Source organism: Crocodylus porosus, unplaced genomic scaffold (genome assembly GCF_001723895.1).
Source record: "Crocodylus porosus isolate Cpor-Errol unplaced genomic scaffold, CroPor_comp1, whole genome shotgun sequence".
Taxonomy (NCBI): Eukaryota; Metazoa; Chordata; order Crocodylia; family Crocodylidae; genus Crocodylus; species Crocodylus porosus.
The window spans coordinates 1,533,786-1,547,596 of NW_017728924.1; the positions used below are offsets into that span (position 1 = coordinate 1,533,786).

The window sequence follows — 13,811 nt, forward strand, 5'->3', positions numbered from 1 at the left end:
GTAAAGCAACTTTCAGGCTCTAATGCCCTGTCACCAGCTTTCTCCCAGCCTCTCCCCAAGAATCTCCCACTTAGCCAAATTCTTCTTTTCTAATATTTCCCTAAATACTCTGTTTGGCACCACCCTTTGCGAACCACTGATGTGTCTTTCAGAGACACTGGAAAAAGAATCACAACAGTTAAAAAAAAAAAAAAAGTCACTAATTCAAGCTGTCATAATTTGATGGCTATGTTAATTACTCGCTCACATTTAGTGTGAATAGAGCACTGATTACAATTTTTAAAACTGCATTTAATGGAGCAGCTCTCAAAGTCTTACTAACAAGTTGAGGGTTTTAACCCTCAATTGTCATTGACTCTATTACAATCTGAACACTGACTATTGATTAGTTTTATTACTCTTTAAAACATGACATTGCAACTGAACACAGCAGTAATGCAATGCTTTTTAAAAGCTAGCCTTCAGAGGAGGTAAAACAAAGAAGCTTCTGCATTAAAGTTATATATACAAGAACGCTGTTTATTTGCTTTATGTCTAATGTGGAAAAAGTGTAGGGCTGCAAGTATTAAGAGCCACTGGCACTCCTGCCTGCTCTCAAACAATTTACATGCTGCCTAAGTTCAACCATATCTTTTTGGAGATAATTTTGATTTAAAAAAACCCTAACAAATTGGCTCAAATATCTCCCCAGACAGTTGTTCCTAATCGCGTCCCCTCTGAATTCCTCAGCCCACCAGTTAGATGTCCTTCCTTGAGAGAAACACTCCCGCAAACCTTTGATCTGGCTGGGATTATGAACCACCTGCCTGAAAAAGTCAGCAGATGTATTCAGCATGCTTGGGCCATATTGAGGAATGGTCCCTGCATGAGGTATTTCAAGACAAAAATAAGCCCATTTATAAAATGCATTTTGCCTTCTAAAAGGGAAAAATACCACACCCAAAGGGGAGACTTTTCAAAGGCAACGAACTCCCAGGGACCTTCAACGGGAATCTGGCCTCCCACCACCCTGGTGCCCTGGACACTTTGTCTAAACATCTTCATGAAACAGCACACAAATTCCTAAAGAAACATCTTGCAAAGGCAGACCAAGAATTGAGAATTAAAGCATCCCTACCTAGAGCTCCATGTGAATAAAATCCATGAAGAAGCAACTTCCCAGAAGAGGTGTATAATACAACTAGGCCTGATTTCCTGTCAAAGTCATCTGTTCCCAGGAGCTAAATTTTACTCACCTTACAGACGCGTCAACAGGATTTTAGACAGAAGCAGAATTTAGTTCTCTGTGGAGAACAAGTACTTTGTTTCTTTTTGTCTCTATTTTTTTTATATACACACACACACACGGCTCATTTGATGTATGCAGCTGAAAAATTACAAGGGTAAAAAAAAGTAATGCAGTGTTTCAAATGCTATTTCAAAGCAGAAAACAGAGCTCACATTACTCAATTTACTTTTACTTTTATTTAAATAATTCATAAAATCAAATTACATCATCACAACAAACATTTAAAAAAATAAATGTCCCATTCCAGTACTTTGGAACATATAGCTGAAATGAAAAATTATCTCCTGTAGTAAGAATCGCGAATTTATATACCAAATCATTTAACCCTTAGGATTCCAAAATACATTTCTATATACAAGAGCATTAGTAATACTCTAAATTTCCACAAGTTTAGGACATTTCATAGGTCTAGAGAGTTATCAAACTAGTTTTATTCATCCAAAATTTAGATATTTTTAAAATCAAGATGTTAGAGGAACATTACACGACCCAACACAAAAATAAAGTGTAGTTTTTAAACAATATCTTAAGATGACATTTAATTCAAATTCTTCCCTGCAATAATTTCAGCTCAAACCACTAACTTCAAAAACAAGTGAAACTGACTGAAAACAAAGAGAGTTTTCTAAAATGTTTCCCCAAAGTTTAGTGCTATTTTTTTAAAAAAAGCAGCATTAGGAAGACGTGCTAATTTAGCTTCTTGATTATGAAAATGGAAAGACTTGGAAAGCATCAATAAAAAAATATGCACAAGATAAACATTAAACAGAACATATGAGTATTATGATTGGCATTGCAATTTCTAATTAAAATAACACCTTTAGTGCTCAATGAAACAGAAGTACATGATGCCTATTAGCTTCAGCTGACATATCCTTAGAGGAAAGAGAGGAAAGGAAGGTCATTTTGGCATGCAGTGCATTAGATACCATTTTTGTCTCTACTAGGAAATCAGATGGCAAAGCAGGAAAACAAACACACAGAAAATTGAAAGCAGTCAAATGTTCACCATTAGCAAGTGGCTAATTATACAAAAGGGAACGTTAATTAAAGAAGCAGAAGGATTCTAGAACAGAAGAACTATGGCTGATAAGCAAACAGTGGACATGTGATCTTGAGCAACAGATTTTTTGGTATAAAAACAAAAGTATTCAAAGAAGGTAAAACAGAAACATCAGAACTAGACATTGCCCATCTAAGCTAAAACAGAAGAAGCTAGCTCAAAACATACTCTCTAGATTACATTACAAACTAAAAGTCCAAAAGTAGGATAACATTGACATATAGTGTCTTTGTGAACTGAAGAGTACGACATTATATACATGGAAACTCAGAAAATGTCTGCATTTACAATTGGTACATACACACATTATAAAAGGGCCAGACCCTGCAAAAAAAACCCTCATGTACATAACATCAGTCACTTGAGGAGTCCACTGGAGTCAAGCACTGGAAAGGAAATACTCAGCCAGGAGATCACTTCCCGTGGTTTGGAATTACTCCCATGAAGTACCTTTTTCACATGCCGAGAGCCTGCAGGATCAGGCCCAAACTGTTAAATAATAAAATATACATAATCTTGCTCTCTTATTATTTCATACATATTTAACATAGAGTTATAACAAAAAATAGATTTTAAAATTCTTAAAAATTTGGATTTTAAAAGCACAGTCCTCTACCACAAACCATATTAATACATTCTGGAAATACAGCCCATTTTGAATACGTACACATGGCACTATAAAATGGATCTGAGACTGAGTGGGTGGATTATCTAAACTGAATTCCCAGGGATGGCGCTCCGCAACTGGCACTTGCCGCTCACAGCATCTTTCAGCGTGCCCAATTCGTATGCGTTATGTGTTTAGAGAATACGCATTACAGGTGAAATGAAGGCATTTTCAAGCACATGTCCTGACAACATTAGACCAAAACCTTTCATCAATTATTTTCCTACTGTTGGAAATTTCATTAAAACTCCCAAGACTTTTTTTGGGGAAAGAGCCCAGACTAGTTTTTCAAAAAATACATTTTTGAAATACCCAAGTTTAAAATTTGGCACTATCAACAAGGGGGGGGGGGGGGAGTAATACTTTGAAAACTTCTCGTCCAACCCTCTATTCTCGTCCAGAGTTTCTTTGAACTGGAAGCAGATGCTAAACTCTTATCTTCCAACTTTTGTTTTTGAAGTAACAGTACTACTATTACTAAGCACAGTAATATTAGGCATTTAAAATTATCACCAGAAGGGGTGGAGGAGGGAAGATGTAGAAAAGAGCCCTAATATACTTTGCGTTTCATCCTGAAAGAACATTAATACATCCTTATTTTCTGAATATGTAACTGCAGTTTCTATTCTGCGGCAGGCTTCTGCAAGAAGCTGTGCATCCTCAATTCCCTCTGACAGAAAACAGGACCAGAGTCCTCCACACCTTGCAAGATCAGGTGCTTCCAGGCAGGTCTACAATGACAAGAAGTCTTTTGCTGGTATGACTGAGACCAGTTCCTTCAATTAACCCATATCAGCCAAAGGTCTTTTTGTCACTATAGCAGAGTTTACCACCAGGACTTCTGTTGGCATAACTACGGCAACCGCGGGTGTTTTCTTTCACCCTCCTCACTAATGAAACATAACCCTGGGATTCCCAGTATTAGAAGGCTGCCTTGGCAGTTGTCCCAGAATAGATACTGCAGTTTGTCGTCACTTTGTTATTCCTTTGACAATCTGGCAACTATGTATGAACAATGTCAAAGAAAACATTTTATATAAAAGAGATCACTACGATTCTTCAAAGATGTAACGGCTTTACAAACAAGCTCTGAACATTTTGAGAGTGTTGCCTCTACTAGGAAATCTAAAGGAAAAATTGAGGAAGACGTTCCCCCCTTCACTGTTTATACTTGTTTTGGCTTTTTTAAAACAGGACCAAAGTTAAGGCCGTTTGGGAACTGGCTCTGTGCAGGAGAGGCCCTGACTAAGCCTGGAAAAAAGTAAGAGGCATGCCTTTTGGTGATAGCTTCAGATCCTTTTATTACTGGGCTATAGGAAGTCGTTTTAAGCCAGTGTTAGTTGGAGAAACAAAAGGCCTTAGCATAACAAAAAGCTGCTGCTGCTTTAGGAAAGTAATTCTGTGACACGTAAATAACAAGAATATAATTTACTTGCCTTTTAGGTGGAAGTGGTATTAGTTGATTTTTTTTTTTTTTTTTTTACTGGACAGAGAGCGTTGATGCACATTTAGAAAGGGGTCAACTATATGAAAGCCAATTAAAAATCACGGAAGTTATCTTCATAATTCTGTCATGCAAATCATTGTTAAATATCTGTAAGTGTCAGTGGGTCAGTGAGGTTATGAGATTTTGAGAAAGATGCTATTTTCCTCTGGGAGAGAAATAAATTACGTAATTGACTGTTTCACCAAGTTGGAAAGAAAATTAACCCTTGAGAGCAAATTAGACAGTCGTTTCAATTTTAGACTGAAAACAAAACCAAGTGTCAGCAATTTTGTTTCTGTCACTGAAATGTTACAGCCCCCAAACCTATGATCTCCTCATCCCATTCCCAAATGGGGGTTAACGGTTTACTATTCTAGCTTTAGTAAATATAATCTCAGACAGTTGATAGCAAAAGAAACATGGCTGGACTTTTCCCCATTTGTCATTTGCCCTTTGAAGTTTATTGCCCACATTCTGCACTCTCTGAAAGTTGGCTAATGACAGAAGCAGTCTTACAAATTCAACTTACACTGTCCTTGTGAATCAAGCACTCAGGTTTCCCATGCCATTTATGAGTATACTTAAATTTATGCACATGCAACAAACTAGGAGAGCGTGATAAATAAAAATCAGAGAACAGTCATATTCTAGGCTGTCAGCTCAAGTAAAATGACAGGGCATAAACAGAGGAGAGGAATAAAGAAGTTCCAGTTGAATGCGAGTGCTGTAAACCACATAAATATAGCAGCCTCTAACTACCGATTCATAAGATTTTAGGGCACTGATTAAAACTTTATTCTTTCTATTATCCCCAAACGGAGGCACTCTAAATATGTTTGTGCGCTAGACTGTTTATCATCCTGACTGTCAGTTAATGCTTTACAAAGATTTCAGCAACATAATAGGAACCATTTGCACAAGCAGCACTCGCTGTACATTTGACTAATACATAAAAATTTTCTGTCTTCTTGTAATAACTGTGCAACACACAGGGCATTTAACAACTACTTCAGCACATTCCTTGCAAGCAACCAGGTGGCCACAGGGAATAAGAACTACAGAGATGTTTCTATCCATACAGATTTTACAGAGCTTTTCCTCCTGTAAACGTCTTAACTTGTCTTCCACACTAAGATCTAAGGAAAAAGGGAAATGAACAGAATGAGTTAGCATACTTCATAACGGCAGCTGATCTGAAGGCTCTCTGCCCTATAAAACAATGTGTTTTGATACAATAGAGCTAGATCTTCCCCCACCACATAGGAGGCAGCAAACTAATAGGCAATTTAGCAACTCCTCACCGACACTGCCTCCCAACACCCGCTGCGTCTCCCAGAGCTGTGCAAGCAGGAGTCAGCTCTCCAGACATGCTGCTCTAGAATATCCGGAGGCCAGGAAGTGCATAATTCACTCTCAAAAAAAGTCACTGACTTCCCACTGGTAACTGCCCTCAAACTTTTGTTATTGTGGATGATGTAAGAGGCAGTTCTCAGCACAGGAGAGAGCCGACTGAATGTGCTATGCACAAGAAAAAGGCCGAATTAAAATTCAGAAAACAAAAGAGGACAGTTTTGAAGACATGAATACTATCACACCTGCCTGCCAGAAATATACATAGATAAGTGATGGCAGGTGTTGACTGAAATATTGATTCAAATATATTTTTTAAGAAAAGAATCCCATGAAAACAAATTATTTTAACATGGTAAGTAGCCACTTCTGAGCACCAGAGTATTAATTAAAAGTCATACTGCAGAACAAACCAATCTCATGTTAATTCAGTTCTATACCATCCAACTGACCTGCACCTTACTTGACAAAAAAAAAAAATAGCGTCTTTCTAAAGTGCTGCTACCACATATGGAAAGAATGCCCCATAATCACCCATAAATATAATGCATTAACAATCCTTTGTACCCTTTTTAAAACTCTGCTTTTCCATGACATGCTGGTATGCTGAGGTCATTGCATATCAGGTCAACCAGAAGTGCGCCTCTTCTGTTTCTCTGTATGTATCTGCAGTCTTGTTTTAGACTATAAAAACTCTTTGGAGTAGGGGTTTTTCTTTTCATTACAACTGCAGAGTAGCCATCACAGAATCCTGAATATGGTTTTGCTTTACATGTACTACCATAAAAAAAACAACACCTCCTGCCTCTCGCAAGCCAGGAAGCAACATGTTCTTATATGACAGAAAAAGAAGCAATGGTCTCAAGTTGCAGCATGTGAAGTTTAGGTTGGATATTAGGAAAAACTCTCGCTAGGAGAGTGGTGAAGTACTGGAATGGGTTACCTAGAAAGGTAGTGGGATCTCTATCCCCGGAGGTTTTTAAAACCTGACTCGACAAAGCCTTGGCTGGGATGGATCTAGTTGGGGCTGGTCCTGCTTTGAGCAGGGGGTTGGACTAGATGTGACCCTCCTGAGGTCCCTTCCAACCCTCATTTTCTATGATTCAATATAACCCATTAAAAAAAGCTTTATAATGGAAAGATCAGAAGAAACAAAAGTTTCTTTTTATTTCATTGTGTGTTTACAATGGACATTTGACAGTACTTTGCATAGTCCGTTTCCTGGCACAGTTTATTCCATGGCTTCTTCTGTGTAGTCATTTCACCCTTTGCTAAGAGAGAATTATTTAGCCACAGAAAGGTAATAATGTTTTTTGGGTGGTGGGAGGAGACTGGGGGAAAACACAACACCACAAAAGTTGGCAGGGCAACTCAGGATCTGGGGATAAAAGTTGAGACTACTTTTAAACAAAAGTTTTGGAAGTGGTTAGATTTCAAATAGACAATGGTTTCAAAGACTCAGAACTGCAGACTCAAAACCTCTCTAAATTATTGCAGCACCAGAGTTGTGTGCCTATTTTGTAGTATAAAGCAGAAGATGTTTGTGAGTTTCAGTGTTTTAAAATATTCTCTCAACAGTGTTTTAAGTGATCTGCATACATTACTACTCTATTAAATTCTCTCAAAATTACATGTATTATATGCCTGTTCTTTCTGGAAAGCAAGACAGAGATTAACAGTAGCAACAGTAATACACCAATAGGATTTTTTTTTTTTATTCTGTACTGAGCAGTTTTCATAAATGTTTTGCCATTTAAAATGTTCACCTTTAATCAGTGGGTTCTCACTGGATCCTTCTTGTGCATTTGCTCTCTGAGCATTTATTAAATCTGCAACCAAAACCTCAATAGAGCTATAGTTTTCTCCAGATGTCTGCAGTTTCTTCTCTATAATGTTCTTAATCTCAGACAAATTGAAACCCATACTCATTGCATTCTGTACCAAGTGACTCTGTAAAAATTCATCTGCAACGAAAGTTGAAGGAGAAAACAATTTAACCAAGAGCAAATTGGCAGTACTTGACAGTATTCACCGCAGAGTAATTTTCAGTTAAAGCAGTTACCCAAACATTAGTAAATTCAAACTTTGACTAGTAACCACCCAGCTAACCATGTGGAAGACAAAACATGAAACAAGTAGGCCTCAGAGATCTGCTTTACTATTAACTCTTCCTTCAGCCCTTCTGACTGATATTACAGATTAACCAGAGATGACTCAAGGCAATCAACCTTCCTTTTTCCAAGAAAACTGTTGCTTCAAACAACATATTTCTACACTTAAAGACAAATTATTGCGTGACTCTTCATAAATCCCCAAGCACAGATTAATGGTGAATTTATTCTCTTTCATTTTAGATTATATAAAAACCACCTATGTGCAGCCCAAGTAACATCCTGATTATTTAAAAACTGAAAAACAAAATGGAGTACAACCAAGAATACTGTGGTCCTATCTGCTTCAGGCCTCAATCTTCTCACATCAACAAATGATTTCAGGAAATTATTTTCAGCCATTATGTTTCTCTTCTCTCCCTCAATGGAAACTTCTGTATAGCTTTACTAGCAGTGCAGCTGCTATTTCCCCTTGTTCTGAATAAATGTAGGAGTCATCCAATTCCTCTTTCCTTGATGAGGCTGCTTACAGAGCCAAGCTCTCTCTCAAATGTGAATGTACTTTGGAAGCCTGAACTTCTAAAGTAATTTAAAGTTTAAGGTGCCATAAGATTATTATCAATGACAGAGAGCTTTCCTCATTGCATAGCTCCCTGAGCAGCTGTAAAAGAGTCTACTGTTTTCTCAACTTTTTGTTGTTTTGTAAGAAACAGTGCTAGAACATCTAATACAGGAATGAGGCAATTAGACTCTTATTCAAGCCCCCCCCCCAAAATAAGCCAAAATTTGAATTTGGGAAGAAACCCAATGAAATTCATTTCAATATTCCTCCTATTGTATTAGCATTAACTATTGTGTGCCTACTGGCTACAGAAGTGTGCAAAACAGAACTATGCATCAGATTACTGTCTGTTCTTCTTTTATTTTTCTGTATTTAGCCAATAGCCCAATACCAGCTTCCTTCCCCAGGGAAGTAAAAATTCACTCACTCTTCCTCCTTCCCCGCTCCCCTTGCTGCTTTTTTTTTTTTTTTTTTTTTTTAAAAAACAGTAAGGTTCTCTGATCAGTCACCATGTGCCATCTCTATTACTGAATTGTTTGAAAAAAAACGGTAGCAAGACTATCTTTTACTTGCATCATGTATTTGAGCCACAACAATAAAACCACTGAGGAACACATAAAATAACATACGATTTTATTTAGAAAAAACAATACCTTCTGTAAGTGATGTCTTTTCAGCGGCTTCTATCTAAAAGAGAAAGATAAACACAGAGGAGAGCATTTCAAGAAAGGAATTTCAAGGGAGTTAAAATACATGAAAAGGGTGGTGGTTTGTTCATGGTGCTAAACAGGGCTGCGGACCTACGATTCATTGCAGATTCAGCAGGGATCAGCGTTGTCATTATTCATCCTTCACATGACTTTGCAAACAATTCCATCTCTACCTCACAGTAAACCGTACGTACATGATCTTTACTCTACAATCAAGGCGTTGCTAAAATAATAATCTGTTCAAAGACAACTTCCACAGTTCCCAATATTGAGAGGAAACACAAGTTTTAGGTTACATTTAAATATCGGTAACGCCCATTTCAAACAGCTCCCAGCTGCAAAACAGCTAATTTTTTTTGGAATGCAATATATTATTTAATTGGCGAGTGCAATCCTATACATGATAAAGGTAGATACCATCTGTGCGCCCCAGTCTAACCATACTGTCAAGATTTCAATGCAGACAGGCCCTCAGGGACTTAGCACTCCAAGACTAAATGTTCTGTTATGCAACTGAAATACAACTGAATCACTTACTTTTTGTGTTGATTATGGCAGTTATGTGAAAATTGCTTTCGGTCACTAGATTTCACAGACATTAGAAACCTAGAAGGGACCTCACAAGATCACTGGGTCCAGCCCCCCTGCCCAAAGGGCAGGAAGTCACCTAGGGTCAGATCACCCCAGCAAGATAACTACGTTCTGTATTCACAAGATAAAAAGCAACTTCACAGAGATTGTAGAAATACACTCTCCTCTGTAGTTAACATTTGAAAAACTATTTCTCCATCAAAATCACTAAAAAAAAAAGTAGCTGGTGAAAAAAGACAACTTACTGTGGAATCCCTCCGTGTATGTGTTAAGTGAACATTATTTACAAATTCTTGCCCCTTCTCTTCCAGCAGATATCTGCATCTATTTTCAAACAGAATTTTAGTTGCAAAAAAACCTTACGCAAGCAGAAAAATAGCTGAACGCATACACATTTCAAAAGGTTTTGTATAAGTCTATGGTGCAAGCAGTGCTGCTGCTCTTGAAGTCCTCTCTCAAAGAAGTGAATAGCCAAGAGTTTAAATAGTCATTTAAATATTTTTAAAACATTGCAGGCATAAAGAAGTTAGCCTCTTCAGCAATGCATTTTTGATAGTCTTAGGGCCAGAAACCAAAAATACATATATATGTTTCAGTCACAACAGGCAGCAATTGATTTTATTATACAAGCTGTGAAGAATTAAATCAAGCTTCTATTCTTTTAACCAGTCAGTAAGTAACAACTTGGTCAGATAAAGAAATTCCTTACCTTTTTTTTTTGTTTGTTTGTTTGTTTTTAAATACCTTCAAAACCAGCTCAAGCCTCTGGGTATAGTTCATCCCTACCGGAAGACAGAGACAGAATACTGAGTGGTCTTCATAATTATTTGTGGGTCCTGATTTTTTAGCTGACTTTTTTTTTTTTTTTTTTTTAAAAGAGTTCAGGAGGAAAGCCGTACAACGCTGAGATCTCGAAATGGTAGCACTGAACTTGGTATGTAAAGAAAATCTGTGTGAAAGACCATGCTAACTTTGAAATGAAAGGGTCTGATCTGGCATAAAAAGACAACGAAGAACAGATGATGAATGAAAAGATCAACAAACACCAGCTGTACCTCCCACCACCCTTACAAGTGGTGTCTAAACATTAACTTGTAGCGTTTGGAGAACATTAACAATGAAGACTGTGCAAGTCTGCCAGTTTGTTTTTACACTCTCCAGCAACAGTCTCATCCCATTCGACAGCTAACTTTCCAACCGAGTGGACTGTCAGGAGGAGTGAACTGACACAAATGCATGAGAATGGACTCCAAATCCTAGCATCCTATAGTGGATATAAAATATCAGCAAAGGCACATTTTGCTTGTGATGATCTTTATCAAGAGGCATTTCCTCTTGGTAAAAAACCTCTCTCAGCACTTTCAATGTTCATGCCATCTGCTTAATGAACCAGTGAACCTTCCTGCAAAATGGGTTCTGCCTCAACAGGTTGCTTGTTACCAGATGAGTTTTCTGTTTGGTATCTTTATCAGTTCTGCATGCCAGGGGCACCCTGTCCCAGTCTAGACAAAGAAGGTGAACAATCCAGTGGTTAATCTGCCTACTCTGAGCCAGAAATGGGAGGAGAATACTGCAATATTATTCCATGGCCAAAAAAACCAGGAGCGAAATCATAACAAGATATTTCCAAGTAGAAAAGTTCAGGCTGAGCTGACTCCTCAGATTCCATTCTAGATCCAGGACCAAAGAATAATAAAGAAACAAAACACTGAAAAGGCCAAATAAATTCCCACATTGCAACTGTCTCCCCAGAATACCATCTGATTACTAGGAACATATTTGTAGGCATAGGCATAACACTGTCATTTCAAGGATTGTAGAAGTTCCTTCAATTTACCCAAACTTGTCGAACTTCCCACTTTAAAGAAAAACTTTAAAGAAAAACCTGAGTCGCTCCAGAGTCTGGAGGGCTAACCATTGCTTACTTACAGCTTTCTGCTTGTTACCAAGGTTGCCAGAGATCTAAATTAAGTCCTAAGAGACCTCCCAAACAAACAGCAGGACCAAGCCTACACAAGATCTTGACCCTTCTTTAAAGATGATCCAGTCCCCTTGAAGTCACCTCTTCCTTGGCAAGATGAAAGCCACAGTGTTGTGCTGTGTGTGAACAATCCTGGCAGCACATGCACTTCCCCTGGAGTCCTGCCTGGGACAGCCGACTGTGCTCTTCACACAACTGATGTTTAGCATATGAGATTTCTCAAGGCCTCCTCCCATCTTACTGCAAAAGCAGCTTGCACACTGGACTATTCTAGTTTTGCTTTTTGTTGAGACTGCTCCGGACCAACATTTAAGCAGAAATATTCTTGGGCATCCCCCATCCTGCACAGGCAGGATGCTTATCCTCCTGGAAACACAAACGAGTGAACTCTGAAAGCCAAAGACAGGTTCAGTAAGACCCAAATGACTTGAATTAGTCAGCAGGAAGAAGCTATACCCAGGTACCTGGTCAGAAAAAGCTGGCAAGAGAAGTAAATTCTATCTTTTTTGGACTAACTGGCGAACAGTTTTAAAGTGCCCAACTTGAGACACTTTAAAGGAGCTGGAGATCCAGAAAGGAAACAAAACATACTAGTATCCCCCTTTGAGGTAAAGTGTTTGTTAACCAAAACTGAAGACATCCAAAACCGTGATTCACTTTTGAAAAACAAGCACGATGGGTGCCTGCACATGACCTGGGAGGTGGCTACGACACCCTGCATTTACCACGCTCCAGCCAGCCTCTGCGTCTTGCGCACCAGTGTCTCCGAAATGGCAAGAGGGGCGCTTCATCCGACGAACTTTAGATAAAGCGCCCCCACTGCCATTTTGAAGCACAGGGACACTGATACAAAAGATGGTCTGGGCACTTTAATTAGCTCTGAAACCTGCTCTAATTAAAGTGACCCCCCTCCATTCCAAGAGCACATGTAAAAACACCCAAGGTAACTGTGCTACATGCAGAGCAGTTTCCCTCCCCTCTTTGGGCTTCAAAGTGGTGGCTCATTCACTTCTGACATAATACCCAAGCCGCATCTAGTGCAGGTAGACATCACAAACAGCTTTACAGAAGTATACTGCAGGGAGAGCGGGGGTGGGAGCCTCCCCGTGGAACATTCCTTGAAGGCCTTGCTTCCTAAGGCGGAGACAGGGAGAGCGCTAGTGCCAAGCGGTGTGCCTGCCCCCCATGACAAACTAGGGCAGACGCTGAAGGAGGATAGGACAAAGGCATATCAACCCACGGAAATTTAGTCAAACTGAGTGTTTGTGACTCTATTTGGTACGCTCTCCCTTGATATGTATGTAGCCTATGCTGCAAACAGGAGTCAAGTGCATGCAGCAAGACAGTAAAAAGTACCTTACCCTGGAAACCATTTAGCATGTTGCTCCCAAGGATCTTCATCCTCCTTCCACTCCTGCAGTCCCTCACCGCAATGAAAGCATTTGACACTATCTTCATTACCTAAGGAGACATGTGAATGAGAGATGTATGCTTGTAAAACAAACTGGCCCTGAACTTCAGTAAAAAGCTTCTATTACAGAAAAGGAAGCAAAATTGTGTCATAAGTAGTGAGCATTTAAGGAGAAAAAAAGATTCTGCAGACACTGCATTTACTCAAATGCAAGTTGAGGTTTTTGCCCTCATTCAACATTTCTGTTCAACTAGGGTCTTGCATCCAAGTGCAAGGCATTTGCTTCAGCTCCAACTCCAGTCAGGGTCAGTCACAGCCACACCTGCCCCCATCACTTACTATGGCTCAGGCAGGGGTCTGGCCTGTTCTAGAGCCTGGGGCATGGAGCACATGCTTGCTCCAGACAAGCCCAGCCTGCTAGCAGCACCTCCAACCCGGGCTCTGACCCCAGAGGCCAGGCAGAGGTCAGAGCAACCATGTTCTCCATGCCTCAGCCAGGAACAAGGCTGGAGCAGTGGTGGAGATGGAAGATAAAGGGTAGAGGGAAGGAGAAGGAGCCAGAGGTGGTGAGGGACAGAGGCTGGGGGAGGA

General features: G+C 39.3%; 1 protein-coding gene across 4 annotated transcripts in view; it reads right to left on the minus strand.

Annotated features, from left to right (window-relative positions):
* Positions 1-1,951: 1,951 nt before the first annotated feature.
* XIAP (X-linked inhibitor of apoptosis) overlaps positions 1,952-13,811 on the minus strand; it is a 36,966-nt gene continuing 25,106 nt past the window's right edge. For all 4 annotated transcript variants that reach the window (XM_019540178.1, XM_019540180.1, XM_019540179.1 and 1 more), the window contains exons 3-7: positions 13,171-13,270; positions 10,074-10,152; positions 9,181-9,214; positions 7,621-7,818; positions 1,952-5,640 (exon numbers count right to left, since the gene is read on the minus strand). In XM_019540178.1, the coding sequence (XP_019395723.1) occupies positions 5,447-5,640; positions 7,621-7,818; positions 9,181-9,214; positions 10,074-10,152; positions 13,171-13,270 (605 nt within the window). In that variant the 3' untranslated portion in view covers positions 1,952-5,446. The remainder of the gene's footprint in view (positions 5,641-7,620; positions 7,819-9,180; positions 9,215-10,073; positions 10,153-13,170; positions 13,271-13,811) is intronic.